General features: G+C 44.7%; 1 protein-coding gene across 1 annotated transcript in view; it reads left to right on the plus strand.

The window, feature by feature from the left end:
* Positions 1-728: 728 nt before the first annotated feature.
* LOC122926865 (probable N-acetyltransferase 16) overlaps positions 729-16140 on the plus strand; it is a gene marked incomplete at its 5' end in the record, with an annotated part of 41271 nt that continues 25859 nt past the window's right edge. The window contains 3 exons of the mRNA XM_044278370.1: positions 729-751; positions 7886-8027; positions 8759-8983. Of these exons, the coding sequence (XP_044134305.1) occupies positions 729-751; positions 7886-8027; positions 8759-8983 (390 nt within the window). The remainder of the gene's footprint in view (positions 752-7885; positions 8028-8758; positions 8984-16140) is intronic.

The following is a 16140-nucleotide window of genomic DNA, read 5'->3' on the forward strand; positions in this document are numbered from 1 at the left end:
CTCTGTAATCATTGAGGGGACATCAGTGACATGCAGACAGTAGCGGATGATGATGATGATGATGTAGCCGATCGCACTTGGGAGTCGGGTGAAGAAGGAGCTTCATCATCATGAAGAGGAGAAGAGGGTGGCGGCTTGCGCGTAAGGCAGTGGATGAGCCAGCAGGGTGGCAGCATGGCAATGAGTCATCAGGGTGGCAGCGGTGGGAGGTCGGGAGCCAAACGAGCCCGGGATAGATCACCCATTTCGCAGGATCCTACCGGCACAGAAAGTAGCGGTGCAGGGGTTCACGGAGGCAGTGGTAAAAAGCAGTAAGCAAGTAGTGTTGGGGGGAAATGCCATACTCGGCGGTGTGGCGATTTTTTGTTAGGCCGCAGGAGGAGGCGAACATGGCCATTTGCTGAATTTGTGGGCAGATGGTGAAGCGTGGCACCACGGCCCTGCGTCAACACATGCAGCATGACCAAAAGGTGGCCTGGGTAGAACTGTGGCTTCAATATGGTGGTCCAGCCTGCCGCAGCATCTGCTGCATCACCCATTGGCAGGCACCCAATTTAATGCAGTGAAGGCTTCACCAACTCAGCTGAAGGAAGCTGTCTGTCCTTCCCATCATCTGCTGGTCCTGATGCTCCTGCTTCTCATCCTCCTACTCCTCATCAGTCATTCCGTCAGCAATCAATCACCGAAGCGATTGCCAAGAGACAACAGTATGGTGCACTCATCCAACGGCGCAGAAGCTGAATGTGCTCCCGGCCTAGTTGCTGGTGCTGCTGTCCCTCCCTTTCCAAGTGGTGGACTCTGCACCTTTCAGAGAAGTGATGGCTTGTGCCGAGCCGAGGTGGAGAGTCCCAAGCTGCCATTTCTTTGTGAAAAAGGCAGTACTAGTCCTGCACAAATATGTAGAACAGAAGGTAGGCCAGTCCTTGAGCCTGTCGGTGTCTGCCAAAGTGTGGAGCTGTAACTATGGTCAAGGACAATAAATGTATTTTACGGCTCACTGGGTAAATGTGGTTTTTCGCCCAGCCACACCAGCAACTTGGCAAGGTGACGGCGCTTCCGCCTCCTCATCCTCCACCGTGTCCTCAGCCTCCCCTGCACAATTCATAGTGCCTCTCCAGCATACCACATGTGTAGGTCACTGTGGTGTCACGCTGTTCTGCACCTAGTTTGCCTGGTCAGACAGGGGAGGAATTGCTCTGCGTCCTTCATCAAGAAATCGAATCCTGGCTTTCTCCTCGACAACTCGAAATCGGAACAAGTAATGTGTAAAGAAATTGGTGGTTTTTCTACACAGGTGATAGGAGAGGAGGAGCAGGAGCAGCCAGAGGACCTACAGGGTGATAAGGAAGACGAGGCAGAGGACCCAGACACATTGTGGCAGTATGTAGTGGAGATGGAGACAGGGAGTCCCTCCAAGTCACTTAAGCAAATGGCCCGATGCATGCTCACTTGCTTGCGTAATGACATCCGAATTGTCACCATTCGACAGAGGGATGACTACTGGCTCTCCACCATGTTAGACCCTAGCTACCAGTCGAAAATGGGGCCTTTTTTACACCCACTGAGAGGGAGGACAAACTGAACTACTTTCGAGACATCCTATGTAGTCAGTTGGCCGCTGCTTATGTGCGCTATTGCCCATCCTCCCACAGGTCTGACCAGGGCTCTGCACTCAAGCTCCACTGCCAGTGGCTGCTGTGGAGGGGGCAGGAGCAATACCAGCTCCATCAGCAGCAACTTAAGTCTAGAGTTGCTGATGAGCAGTTTTCTTCACCCGCCTACTGAAGAAACTACTCACCAGTAGTAGTAGCTAGACATAGAGCAGAACCTGAACCAGCAGTTTGTGGCATACTTGGAGTGTACCCTGCCACCCCCATCAAAGATCCCCTGGACTACTGGGCAGCCAAACTCGATTTGTGGCCGCAACTGGTCGAGTTTGCCCTGGAAAAGCTTTCCTGCTAGGCCAGCAGTGTGGCATCAGAGCGGGTGTTTAGTGCAGCAGGGGCCATAGTTACCCCAAGGAGAACTCAACTGTCCAACCACAATGTGGAGAAACTAACCTTTTGTGAAAATGAATCATGCATGGATCAGCCAGGGTTTTCAAACACCAATGCCTGATGCATCAGACTAGATCCAACATGGAGCTACACCAACACTTTGACAAAAGAGACCTGTTTCTTCTGGCTACCTGCTTTAGCTACTATTCTGAAGGTGCCACCTGCCTGATGCCACACCTGTTGCCAGGTGCTCCTACTGTCAGCCACCATCTTCAGCTGGTACAGGTATTGCCCCTCACCTCCCCACTCTGTCACCGGCCCACTCTATGGTCTTCTCATTCTGCTGCCACTTCAACAACTGCAAAAAAGGGGGTCAGTCAGCACATCCCAATGTGCAGGTTCAGGCTGCCATGGCTAGAAACACAAAGAAAAAAAAAACAATGAAGGAGCACTACTCTACGCTTATTTTGCTGAATTTTGTACAAAATGTACCGTATTTTTCGCCCTATAGGACGCACCGGCCCATAAGACGCACCTAGGTTTTTGGGGAGGAAAATAAGAAAAAAATTATTTTTAACCAAAAGGTGTGCTTTTGGTGGGTTTGGAACTAATGGTGGTCTGTGGGTGGCACTATTACTGGGGATCTGTGAAGGACACTGTTATGGGGGGATCTGTGGATGACAGACACTGTTATGGGGGGATCTGTGGATGACGGACACTGTTATGGGGGGGATCCGTGGATGACGGACACTGTTATGGGGGGATCTGTGGATGACGGACACTGTTATGGGGGGATCTGTGGATGACGGACACTGTTATGGGGGGGATCCGTGGATGACGGACACTGTTATGGGGGGATCTGTGGATGACGGACACTGTTATGGGGGGATCTGTGGATGACGGACACTGTTATGGGGGGATCTGTGGATGACGGACACTGTTATGGGGGGGATCTGTGGATGACTGACACACTGTTACAGGGGGGGATCTGTGGATGGCACTGTTACAGGGGGGGATCTGTGGATGGCACTGTTACAGGGGGGATCTGTGGATGGCACTGCTACAGGGGGGATCTGTGGGTGGCACTGTTACAGGGGGGATCTGTGGGTGGCACTGTTACAGGGGGGATCTGTGGGTGGCACTGTTATATATGTGCCATCCACAGACCCCCCACCCCATAACAGTGGCATCCACAGCCCCCAGCCCATAACAGTGGCATCCACAGACCCCCCCCCCCTTAACTGTGCCATCCACGGATCAGCTCGATCAACCGACCGCACCCCCCCCCCCCCCCGCCGCCGCCCCCAGTATACTAATATTAAATGTCTTATTCAATTAAAATGTATTAGATATGCCCCCTCGCTCCTATATTGCTAATATCCTTAAATCCTATAGCTAGGTGCTGTAATGCAGGCCGGATGGCCGGCGCGTCACTCGCTGATGTCACTTGCCTGCGCCGCCTGCTTCATTCATAAAGTAGGCGGCGCAGGCACGTGACATCAAGGAGTTACACTGCCGCCCGCCCGGCCTGCATTACAGCACCTAGGAATAGGATTTAAGGTACGATTAGCAATATAGGAGTGAGGGGGCATATATAATACAATTTAATTGAATAAGACATTTAATATTAGTATACCGGAGCGGCGGGGCGGGGCTATAGTACATTGATTGCACCGCCCCGTTCCCGGCCCCCAGCTCCTCCTCCCAGTCCCTCCCCCGGCCCCAGCTCACTCTACATCGCATCCAGCGATGTTAAATTGTCAGCATTCGCCCCATAAGACGCAGGGGCATTTCCCCCGGATTTTTTTTGGGGGAAAAGTGCGTCTTATAGGGCAAAAAATACGGTATTTGCCTAAAATCTCAAATTTGCTAAATAAGCGTAGAGTAGTGCTGATGCATTGTCTTTTTTTGTGTTTCTAGCCATGACAGCGTGCACCTGCAAATTAGGATGAGCTGACGGACTTCCTTTTATTGCAGTTGTACTGGAGCTGGAGATGTGGCTGACTCCAGTTGGTCTTGTACCCCTGGCTAGCCTGTCTGCCCATAGGCTGATTTAAATTAGAGTACAAGTAAGTATAAAGCTGAAGCCTGCTCTCGTTGTATTTATTGGAAGCCATTTGGCACCAGTAGAAGTATAGCGTGAGCTCAGCATGCATGTTGGTACCTGCATCCCTGGATTTAATGGAGGCCGTTATGGCACCAAAAATGGTAAAAAGCAGAGTGGACCCAGCATGCATGTGAAACCTGCACTCCCTCAATTTTATGGTGGCCATTATGGCCCATAACAGGTAGTATTTAGTGTAAGGTTCCCATCTTATAGAGATCACCTTGACGTTTGGCAGATGGGCCCAAATAATTTTGCCAAGAATCTCAAATTTTCAAAATAAGGGTAGCACTAGCATCAAAATGTTTTGTGCTGCTATATTGTCTTTTTTTCTTTGCTACCACTTCAACACTATGTCGCTGGGCCACCTTGTGGTCTCCTCATGCTACTGCCACATAACCATTCTGTGGTCTCCCCATGCTGCTGCCACATCACCACTCTGTGGTCTCCTCATGCTGCTGCCACATCACCACTAGTGATGAGCGGCAGGTGTCATATTCGAATTCGCGATATTTCGCGAATATTTTTTAGAATATTCTTTGAATATTCAAAAATTCTAAAATTTGCGATGTTATTTTTTACTCTAAAAATCGGCAAGGTAATGAGTGCGTAATATGCAAATTTTTGTAATTCGAATTTTCGGATTTGAATTTTTATTGCAGATTTTTCAATTACAACTATTAGACAAAGATTATAGCACTATATTAGCTAAATTGCTCTATATTCGATTTTTTCGAATATTCGCTATATTGCTATAACTTCGTTTTTTCGAATGTTCGTAATATTCTAAAACAAGAATATATAGCAATATAGCGAATATTCAAAAAAACAAATATAGAGCAAAATTCGCAAACACTACTACTCCTAAAGTGAAGTATATTGCAGCCTTCTTATTGACCCACAAGCTAGAAGCAGGAAGGGATCATGTGTACTGATTAAAAAAAAAAAATCGGGGGGAAAAAAAAGATCGAAAAAAAATATTGAATATTCGAAATTTCGAATATATATATAACTATATTCAAAATATTCTCGAATTTTCGAAGTACCTATATTCGCGATAAAAATTTAAAATTCGAATATTCGTGATCAACACTAATCACCACTCCGTGGTCTCCTCATGCTGCTGCGAAATCACCACTCTGTGGTCAACACTAATCTCCATACTGCTGCCACATCACCACTTTGTCAATGGACCACTCTGTGGTCTCCTTATGCTGCTACCTCTTCACAACTCCGTGGTCTCCTCATGCTGCTGCCGAATCACCACTCTGTGGTCTCCCCATACTGCTGCCACATCACCACTTTGTCACTGGTACACTCTGTGGTCTCCTAATGCTGCTGCTGCCACATCACTATGTCACCAGGCCACTTTGTGGTCTCCTCAAGCTGCTAACACTTCACCACTCTGTGGTCTCCTCATGCTGCTGCTACCTTAACACCATGTCACTGGGCCACTCTGTGGTCTCCTCATGCTGTTGCCACTTCGACACAATGTAACTGGGACACTTTGTGGTCTCTGCATTCTACTGCCACTTCACCATTCTGTGGTCTCCTCATGCTGCTGCCACATCACTACTCTGTGGTCTCCTTATGCTTCTTCCACCTCAACACTGTCACTGGGCCACTCTGTGGTCTTATCATGCTGATGCTGCCACATCACTACTCTGTGGTCTCCTCATGCTGCTGTGGTCTCCTCATGCTGCAGCTACCTCAACACCATGTCATTTGGCCACTTTGTGGTCTCCTCATGCTGCTGCCACTTCACCACTCTGTGGTCTCCTCATGCTGCTACCACCTCAACACTATGTTGCTGCACCACTTTGTGGTCTCCTCATACCTGCTGTCTCTTTACCACTCTGCGGTCTCCTCATGCTGCTGCCAATTCACCACTCTCTGGTCTCCTTATGCTGCTGCTACCTCAACACTATGTCACTTGGCCACTCTGTGGTCTCCTCATGCTGCTTCCACTTAACCACTCTGTGGTCTCCTCATGCTGCTGCCACATCACTACTCTGTTGTCTCCTCATGCTGCTGCCACCTCAACACTATGTCATTGGGCCACTTTGTGGTCTCCTCATGCTGCTACCTCTTCACCACTCTGTGGTCTCATCATGCTGCTGCTACCTCACCACGACATCACTGGGCCACTCTGTGGTCTCCTTATGCTTCTGCCACCTCACCACTATCTCTGTAGTTGGGAGACTTTTGCTAGAAAAGCAAAGGTAAAGTGTGCACCATAGGGTAGTATGTTCAGAACTTAGTAAGAATGATTAGAGCAAACAAAATGGAGGCTGACCTTCTCAAGTTGTGCTAGAAAATAGACACAACTCTACTGTGCGTTTGTGGGTAAGGCGTGTCTGGTTGGGTGTATGCTGCCGCTGTATGCACAAGCTTCAGGAGATAGAGCCCAAAACTTCTCCAAAGGAATTTGTGGTATATAATCGGCTGGATCACAAAATGACGCAAGCAACTACTTCACCAGGCACTCATGTAGAGAATGAAAATTCTTCTTCTTTATTGCATATTCTTTTTGCCGTGTAAAACCTTTTACACGGCAAAAAGAATATGCAATAAAGAAGAAGAATTTTTATTCTCTACATGAGTGCCCGGTGAGGTGTTTTTTTGCGCCATTTTGTGATCCAGCCGATTTATATTCCTCGCCACTATGTCACTGGGCCACTGTGTGGTCTCCTCATGCTGCTGCTGCCTCACCACTCTGTCATTCGGCTACTCTGTGGAGTTCTCATGCTGTTCCCACCATTCCCACTCCATGACTGGGCCACTATTTAGCTTTTTGGCTGGGTTGACATCATTTATTTGACCCTTCTTCTGATCTGTCAGAAGGAAGGGAAAATGAGACACACAGCGGATCCTGTCTGTGTAGCAGCTGTAAGACCTGTATGACATTGTCCCTATTTTGCATCAGAATTTGCTTATGATTTGGTAGCCAAAAGCAGGAGTGGGTATAAAACACAGAAGACATGCACATATTCCATTCACGTGTCTTCTCTGTTTTGGATCCATTCATGTTTTTTTTTTTGCTTTAGCAATACTGATGGATTACTGACCAAATGCTGACCGAGTAAAGGTGGATGCTCAACAGATTTTTTGGGGTTTTTGTTCTAAAGGATCAGAGGAAGGGCAAAATAATCAGTGACGGTAACACAAAATTACTGCTGAAACCCTCTACACTTTGTCAGGGGCTCTACTTGTATAAGCGTTTAATACTTGAGTTATTTGGTCAGTTTTAGCCCCATGACTGCCCAAATAAGTGAAGTGTGCAGTGATTCTAAGAGCAACGCCAGACATCTGCATGTCATACGGACTCACAGTATTGTTTCACTACAACAGCAGACTCCCTATGCGTGCTACTGCAAGTGTTCTACACCGCTATAAAGGCTCTCTGCAGCCAGGAAATAACCGTTTGTTAATGCCATTCACCACAAATAAATTCGGATTGAATCTTTTTGGAAAATCAAGCGAACCAATCAAATCAAATTTTTGAGACATTCGCTCATCTCTACAATCCAACATGTTAAATAAAACCTCAGTTTTAATTCGCTAAAGGTTTGATACCATGATTAACAAATATCCTCAGTATAGGGGGCAAGCAGTGGATAATTGCGAGTCTGATTGCTGGGAACCCTATTTTTCCCAAGAACAATGTTACATTTTGCCTGATTAATTAAACTTCTCTTCTCCTCTTTCAGCTGGGACACTTGTCTAGATCATGTAGTGACACGGTGTCGGATAAAACTTTATTTCCCAAAATTAATTTTGCATTGGCAACAGCTGAAGACTATGAAGAACTGATATCTATCTCTAGTGGGTTATTCAAAGGAACGGACTATCTGCCATTCAGGTATCATGATTGGCTAAAGGAACCCCAGAGAAGAATGTTTGTGGCCAAGTGTGAAGGGAGAGTGGTGAGTAGAAAAGAGTAAACTATTGGTGACTGAAAACACCACATTTATGAAGAATATCATAGTGAGAGAGAAATAAGCCACTGCCAGACACATGTAGTAGAGTCTGATCTCCTTCAGGAACAAAGGGATCAGGCATGTTGAAATCCAGTATCAATTCATACATTTTTAGCCCCAGTATCAATCTATCAATCAATTTTTAGTGGGGTTGCATTATTTCGTACATGATCACTTCACCAATGATGCACCCCTCTCCCTCTTATTTGATTGTCAGTTCTTGAGACAGCTGATAGTGATGACGTAGGAGAAGCCAGGTCTACCACACAGAGCGACCGTGTCAATTGTACACAAAAAAACGTATTCTGTCCTCTTAATTTAAAAAAGAATGGGGGTCATTTATAAAACTGGTGTAAAGTAGAACTGGTTTAGTTGCCCACAGCAACCAATGAGATTACTCCTTTTATTTTCCAATTGAGCTGTCCAAAATGAAAGGTTTGGCAACTAAGCCAATTCTACTTTAAACCATTTTGATAAATGATCCCCTAATGTTTCCATTTATTATCATCAGGAAAATAAATTATAAAGTATATTAGAAAGCTGAAGATCTGTTCATAATATGTAATATGACAAATAATTTCTTATATCTGCTCCTCTATGTTCAGACCTTACAATAGACTAGAAACTCTGTGATCTATTCTATGCTCATCTTGCATTTTTTCATTATGGACGGCCAGGTGGGCTTCATAACTTACGTATTGGATGGTAATGGAACTACTGCAGTAATGGAAGGTATTCGGGTAGCCCTCTGGATAAGAGGACATGGGGTGGCTGGATTGATTCAGAGGTTTTGCATTAATGCTATGCTTTCTGACCATCCGGAGGTTAAAGCAATTCGATTCACTCGGGCAGAGGATCCACCAGCTTCTATTTTGGCTAAATGCAAATTAATCACCTCTAAGGTGGGCTCCATCTTCTTTTTTTAACTCTTTATTTAATTACAGTGTTCCAGCAAAATTGACCCTATAAAAACATAACTTTTAATCTTGTATAATTAATACAACGAACCCACCTCCGTGGTTCACCAGTGAAAATCTCTGAGAAAAAAGATAATACTGCAGATATCTATAAAGGGTATCCAACTGTTGATACGGTCATACAGATGAGTGCGACCAGAGCAATATTGGGGAGTATCAGAAGATATATCCTGTCCCTTTACTCTCCCTATGTAAAACCTCAGCCCAGGGACATCCCCTGGTGGTGGGGACTCCCTGTCCTTGAACCTGGACTGACTGCCCTTTGTACACCCTCCTGTTAACAACCAATATATTGGTACCCCATAATAAGACAGAATCTGTGTCACAGGTACACAATATCACCTGTGTGGACAACAGCCCATGTAGATGAATACAGAGATACCAAAGGTGCTAGGGTTTATGTCTCACCTGCTAGCACCATACACAAGCCCCTAATAGGGCGCCATGGTATCTAAAAGTTCCCTCGGCTTAGTAAAACATAACCCGACGTGTTTACCCTATTCATAGGTTCATCAGGGGGTATAAAGCCAGTCATGGGTAAACCGTTAGAATACAATCAAAGATATACTCATGATACAGGTGGAGGATCCACAGGCAGATAGCGAGGATATTGGTGTGAGCACAGGACCAAGGGGAACAACAGATAATTCCCACTTAGCACAACAGATAAGGTCAAATAAACCAGAAGCCCATAAAGATGAGGGGCCAACAGTCTGCCCAAAGCTCACGTTCTAGTGCTGTCCTACTCTAGTCACACCTAAGGTACCTATGAGTAAATTTCTTGAGAGAGACTAGTATGCTACTCTGGGTTTCTAGGTAATATATACTGTATGAATTGTTTGGGGGTACTCTTTATAATTACAGAGAGTGCCTAGTGTGTGCAGTATTTAAGGCCAGGCATTGCCCCTTTTGGGTTTCTGGGAACGATATTTAAATTAGCTTTCCTAAGCCTATCTGATGCCAGCAGATAGCTAAGATCTACTTATTTTCATATATTTTTCTCAGAAACCCAAAGTAGCATTAACGTCAATGTTTTACAACAACAGCATCGCCTTTCAATCAGTGCTCAGCCTTTTAACCACTTCAACCCCGCTAGCTGAAACCCCCTTCATGACCAGAGCACTTTTTACACTTCTGCACTACACTACTTTCACCGTTTATTGCTCGGTCATGCAACTTACCACCCAAATGAATTTTACCTCCTTTTCTTCTCACTAATAGAGCTTTCATTTGGTGGTATTTCATTGCTGCTGGCATTTTTACTTTTTTTGTTATTAATCAAAATGTAACGATTTTTTTTGCAAAAAAATGACATTTTTCACTTTCAGCTGTAAAATTTTGCAAAAAAAACGACATCCATATATACATTTTTCACCAAATTTATTGTTCTACATGTCTTTGATAAAAAAAAAATGTTTGGGCAAAAAAAAATGGTTTGGGTAAAAGTTATAGCGTTTACACACTATGGTACAAAAATGTGAATTTCCGCTTTTTGAAACAGCTCTGACTTTCTGAGCACCTGTCATGATTCCAGAGGTTCTACAATGCCCAGACAGTAGAAACCCCCACAAATGACCCCATTTCGGAAAGTAGACACCCTAAGGTATTCGCTGATGGGCATAGTGAGTTCATAGAACTTTTTATTTTTTGTCACAAGTTAGCGGAAAATGATGATTTTTTATTTATTTTTTCTTACAAATAGGGATGAGCGAACTCGAACTGTATAGTTCGGGTTCGTACCGAATTTTGGGGTGTCCGTGACACGGACCCGAACCCGGACATTTTCGTAAAAGTCCGGGTTCGGGTTCGGTGTTCGTCGCTTACTTGGCGCTTTTGTGACGCTTTCTTGGCGCTTTTTGAAAGGCTGCAAAGCAGCCAATCAACAAGCGTCATACTACTTGCCCCAAGAGGCCGTCACAGCCATGCCTACTATTGGCATGGCTGTGATTGGCCAGAGCACCATGTGACCCAGCCTCTATTTAAGCTGGAGTCACATAGCGCCGCCCGTCACTCTGCTCTGATAGCGTAGGGAGAGGTTGCGGATGCGACAGTAGGGCGAGATTAGGCAGATTAACTCCTCCAAAGGACTTCACTTGATTAATCGATCGATCTGCAGCTGTGCATCATTGAGCTGCTGAAATTCAAATGCTCACTCACTGTTTTTAGGCTGCCCAGACCGTTTGTCAGTCACTTTTTTCTGGGGTGATCGGCGGCCATTTTGTGTCTTGTGCGGTGCTGCGACCAAGTGCATCCAAGCTGCGACCAAGTGCATTTAACCCTCAATGGTGTGGTTGTTTTTTGGCTAAAGCCTACATCAGGGTGAAGCTGTCACACCAAGTGCATTTAACCAGCAATAGTCTGTTATTTTTTGGCCATATACTAAATCAGGGGCAAGCTGCGCCTGTCACCAAGTGCATTTAACCCTCAATGGTGTGGTTGTTTTTTGGCTAAAGCCTACATCAGGGTGAAGCTGTCACACCAAGTGCATTTAACCAGCAATAGTCTGTTTATTTTTTGGCCATATACTACATCAGGGGCAAGCTGCGCCCGTCACCAAGTGCATTTAACCCTCAGTAGTGTGGTTCGTCAAGCTGTGACACCAAGTGCATTTCACCAGCAATAGTCTGTTCATTTTTTGGCCATATACTACATCAGGGGCAAGCTGCGCCCGTCACCAAGTGCATTTAACCCTCAGTAGTGTGGTTGGTCAAGCTATCACACCAAGTGCATTTAACCAGCAATAGTCTGTTCATTTTTTGGCCATATACTAAATCAGGGGCAAGCTGCGCCCGTCACCAAGTGCATTTAACCAGCAATAGTCTGTTCATTTTTTGGCCATATACTACATCAGGGGCAAGCTGCGCCCGTCACCAAGTGCATTTAACCCTCAGTAGTGTGGTTGGTCAAGCTATCACACCAAGTGCATTTAACCAGCAATAGTCTGTTCATTTTTTGGCCATATACTAAATCAGGGGCAAGCTGCGCCCGTCACCAAGTGCATTTAACCAGCAATAGTCTGTTCATTTTTTGGCCATATACTACATCAGGGGCAAGCTGCGCCCGTCACCAAGTGCATTTAACCCTCAGTAGTGTGGTTCGTCAAGCTGTGACACCAAGTGCATTTAACCAGCAATAGTCTGTTCATTTTTTGGCCATATACTACATCAGGGGCAAGCTGCGCCCGTCACCAAGTGCATTTAACCAGCAATAGTGTGGTTATTTTTTGGCCATATCCCAGTCTAATTCTGTCACTAAATCCATACCGGTCACCCAGCGCCTAAATACTAGGCCTCAAATTTATATCCCGCTAAATCTCTCGTTACCGCTGTCCTGTTGTGGCTGGGAAAGTTATTTAGTGTCCGTCAAAGCACATTTTTTGTTCTGGGTTGAAGTACAATTCCCAATTTAGCAATTTCATAATTTAGTGGTTCCTGCTATATCAGAGCTATTTGAAATCTATCCCTAAAAGGGTATATAATATTCAAGGTGCACATAGGGTCATTCAGAATAACTTCACACACACGCTACTGTGCATTTCCAAGTCTAATTCTGTCAGCTAAATCCATACCGGTCACCCAGCGCCTAAATACTAGGCCTCAAATTTATATCCCGCTAAATCTCTCGTTACCGCTGTCCTGTTGTGGCTGGGAAAGTTATTTAGTGTCCGTCAAAGCACATTTTTTGTTCTGGGTTGAAGTACAATTCCCAATTTAGCAATTTCATAATTTAGTGGTTCCTGCTATATCAGAGCTATTTGAAATCTATCCCTAAAAGGGTATATAATATTCAAGGTGCACATAGGGTCATTCAGAATAACTTCACACACACGCTACTGTGCATTTCCAAGTCTAATTCTGTCACTAAATCCATACCGGTCACCCAGCGCCTAAATACTAGGCCTCAAATTTATATCCCGCTAAATCTCTCGTTACCGCTGTCCTGTTGTGGCTGGGAAAGTTATTTAGTGTCCGTCAAAGCACATTTTTTGTTCTGGGTTGAAATACAATTCCCAATTTAGCAATTTCATAATTTAGTGGTTTCTGCTATATCAGAGCTATTTGAAATCTATCCCTAAAAGGGTATATAATATTCAAGGTGCACATAGGGTCATTCAGAATAACTTCACACACACGCTACTGTGCATTTCCAAGTCTAATTCTGTCGCTAAATCCATACCGGTCACCCAGCGCCTAAATACTAGGCCTCAAATTTATATCCCGCTAAATCTCTCGTTACCGCTGTACTGTTGTGGCTGGGAAAGTTATTTAGTGTCCGTCAAAGCACATTTTTTGTTCTGGGTTGAAGTACAATTCCCAATTTAGCAATTTCATAATTTAGTGGTTCCTGCTATATCAGAGCTATTTGAAATCTATCCCTAAAAGGGTATATAATATTCAAGGTGCACATAGGGTCATTCAGAATAACTTCACACACACGCTACTGTGCATTTCCAAGTCTAATTCTGTCACTAAATCCATACCGGTCACCCAGCGCCTAAATACTAGGCCTCAAATTTATATCCCGCTAAATCTCTCGTTACCGCTGTCCTGTTGTGGCTGGGAAAGTTATTTAGTGTCCGTCAAAGCACATTTTTTGTTCTGGGTTGAAGTACAATTCCCAATTTAGCAATTTCATAATTTAGTGGTTTCTGCTATATCAGAGCTATTTGAAATCTATCCCTAAAAGGGTATATAATATTCAAGGTGCACATAGGGTCATTCAGAATAACTTCACACACACGCTACTGTGCATTTCCAAGTCTAATTCTGTCACTAAATCCATACCGGTCACCCAGCGCCTAAATACTAGGCCTCAAATTTATATCCCGCTAAATCTCTCGTTACCGCTGTCCTGTTGTGGCTGGGAAAGTTATTTAGTGTCCGTCAAAGCACATTTTTTGTTCTGGGTTGAAGTACAATTCCCAATTTAGCAATTTCATAATTTAGTGGTTCCTGCTATATCAGAGCTATTTGAAATCTATCCCTAAAAGGGTATATAATATTCAAGGTGCACATAGGGTCATTCAGAATAACTTCACACACACGCTACTGTGCATTTCCAAGTCTAATTCTGTCGCTAAATCCATACCGGTCACCCAGCGCCTAAATACTAGGCCTCAAATTTATATCCCGCTAAATCTCTCGTTACCGCTGTACTGTTGTGGCTGGGAAAGTTATTTAGTGTCCGTCAAAGCACATTTTTTGTTCTGGGTTGAAGTACAATTCCCAATTTAGCAATTTCATAATTTAGTGGTTCCTGCTATATCAGAGCTATTTGAAATCTATCCCTAAAAGGGTATATAATATTCAAGGTGCACATAGGGTCATTCAGAATAACTTCACACACACGCTACTGTGCATTTCCAAGTCTAATTCTGTCGCTAAATCCATACCGGTCACCCAGCGCCTAAATACTAGGCCTCAAATTTATATCCCGCTAAATCTCTCGTTACCGCTGTACTGTTGTGGCTGGGAAAGTTATTTAGTGTCCGTCAAAGCACATTTTTTGTTCTGGGTTGAAGTACAATTCCCAATTTAGCAATTTCATAATTTAGTGGTTCCTGCTATATCAGAGCTATTTGAAATCTATCCCTAAAAGGGTATATAATATTCAAGGTGCACATAGGGTCATTCAGAATAACTTCACACACACGCTACTGTGCATTTCCAAGTCTAATTCTGTCGCTAAATCCATACCGGTCACCCAGCGCCTAAATACTAGGCCTCAAATTTATATCCCGCTAAATCTCTCGTTACCGCTGTACTGTTGTGGCTGGGAAAGTTATTTAGTGTCCGTCAAAGCACATTTTTTGTTCTGGGTTGAAGTACAATTCCCAATTTAGCAATTTCATAATTTAGTGGTTCCTGCTATATCAGAGCTATTTGAAATCTATCCCTAAAAGGGTATATAATATTCAAGGTGCACATAGGGTCATTCAGAATAACTTCACACACACGCTACTGTGCATTTCCAAGTCTAATTCTGTCACTAAATCCATACCGGTCACCCAGCGCCTAAATACTAGGCCTCAAATTTATATCCCGCTAAATCTCTCGTTACCGCTGTCCTGTTGTGGCTGGGAAAGTTATTTAGTGTCCGTCAAAGCACATTTTTTGTTCTGGGTTGAAATACAATTCCCAATTTAGCAATTTCATAATTTAGTGGTTTCTGCTATATCAGAGCTATTTGAAATCTATCCCTAAAAGGGTATATAATATTCAAGGTGCACATAGGGTCATTCAGAATAACTTCACACACACGCTACTGTGCATTTCCAAGTCTAATTCTGTTAGTAAATCCATACCGGTCACCCAGCGCCTAAATACTAGGCCTCAAATTTATATCCCGCTGAATTTGAATACAATACATTGGGCCAAATAATATTTTTGTTGTTGTGGTGAACCATAACAATGAGAAAAACATCTAGTAAGGGACGCGGACGTGGACATGGTCGTGGTGGTGTTAGTGGACCCTCTGGTGCTGGGAGAGGACGTGGCCGTTCTGCCACATCCACACGTCCTAGTGTACCAACTACCTCAGGTCCCAGTAGCCGCCAGAATTTACAGCGATATATGGTGGGGCCCAATGCCGTTCTAAGGATGGTAAGGCCTGAGCAGGTACAGGCATTAGTCAATTGGGTGGCCGACAGTGGATCCAGCACGTTCACATTATCTCCCACCCAGTCTTCTGCAGAAAGCGCACAGATGGCGCCTGAAAACCAACCCCATCAGTCTGTCACATCACCCCCATGCATACCAGGGAAACTGTCTCAGCCTCAAGTTATGCAGCAGTCTCTTATGCTGTTTGAAGACTCCGCTGGCAGGGTTTCCCAAGGGCATCCACCTAGCCCTTCCCCAGCGGTGAAAGATATAGAATGCACTGACGCACAACCACTTATGTTTCCTGATGATGAGGACATGGGAATACCACCTCAGCATGTCTCTGATGATGACGAAACACAGGTGCCAACTGCTGCGTCTTTCTGCAGTGTGCAGACTGAACAGGAGGTCAGGGATCAAGACTGGGTGGAAGACGATGCAGGGGATGATGAGGTCCTAGACCCCACATGGAATGAAGGTCGT

This window comes from Bufo gargarizans, chromosome 2 (genome assembly GCF_014858855.1).
Source record: "Bufo gargarizans isolate SCDJY-AF-19 chromosome 2, ASM1485885v1, whole genome shotgun sequence".
Lineage (NCBI taxonomy): Eukaryota > Metazoa > Chordata > Amphibia > Anura > Bufonidae > Bufo > Bufo gargarizans.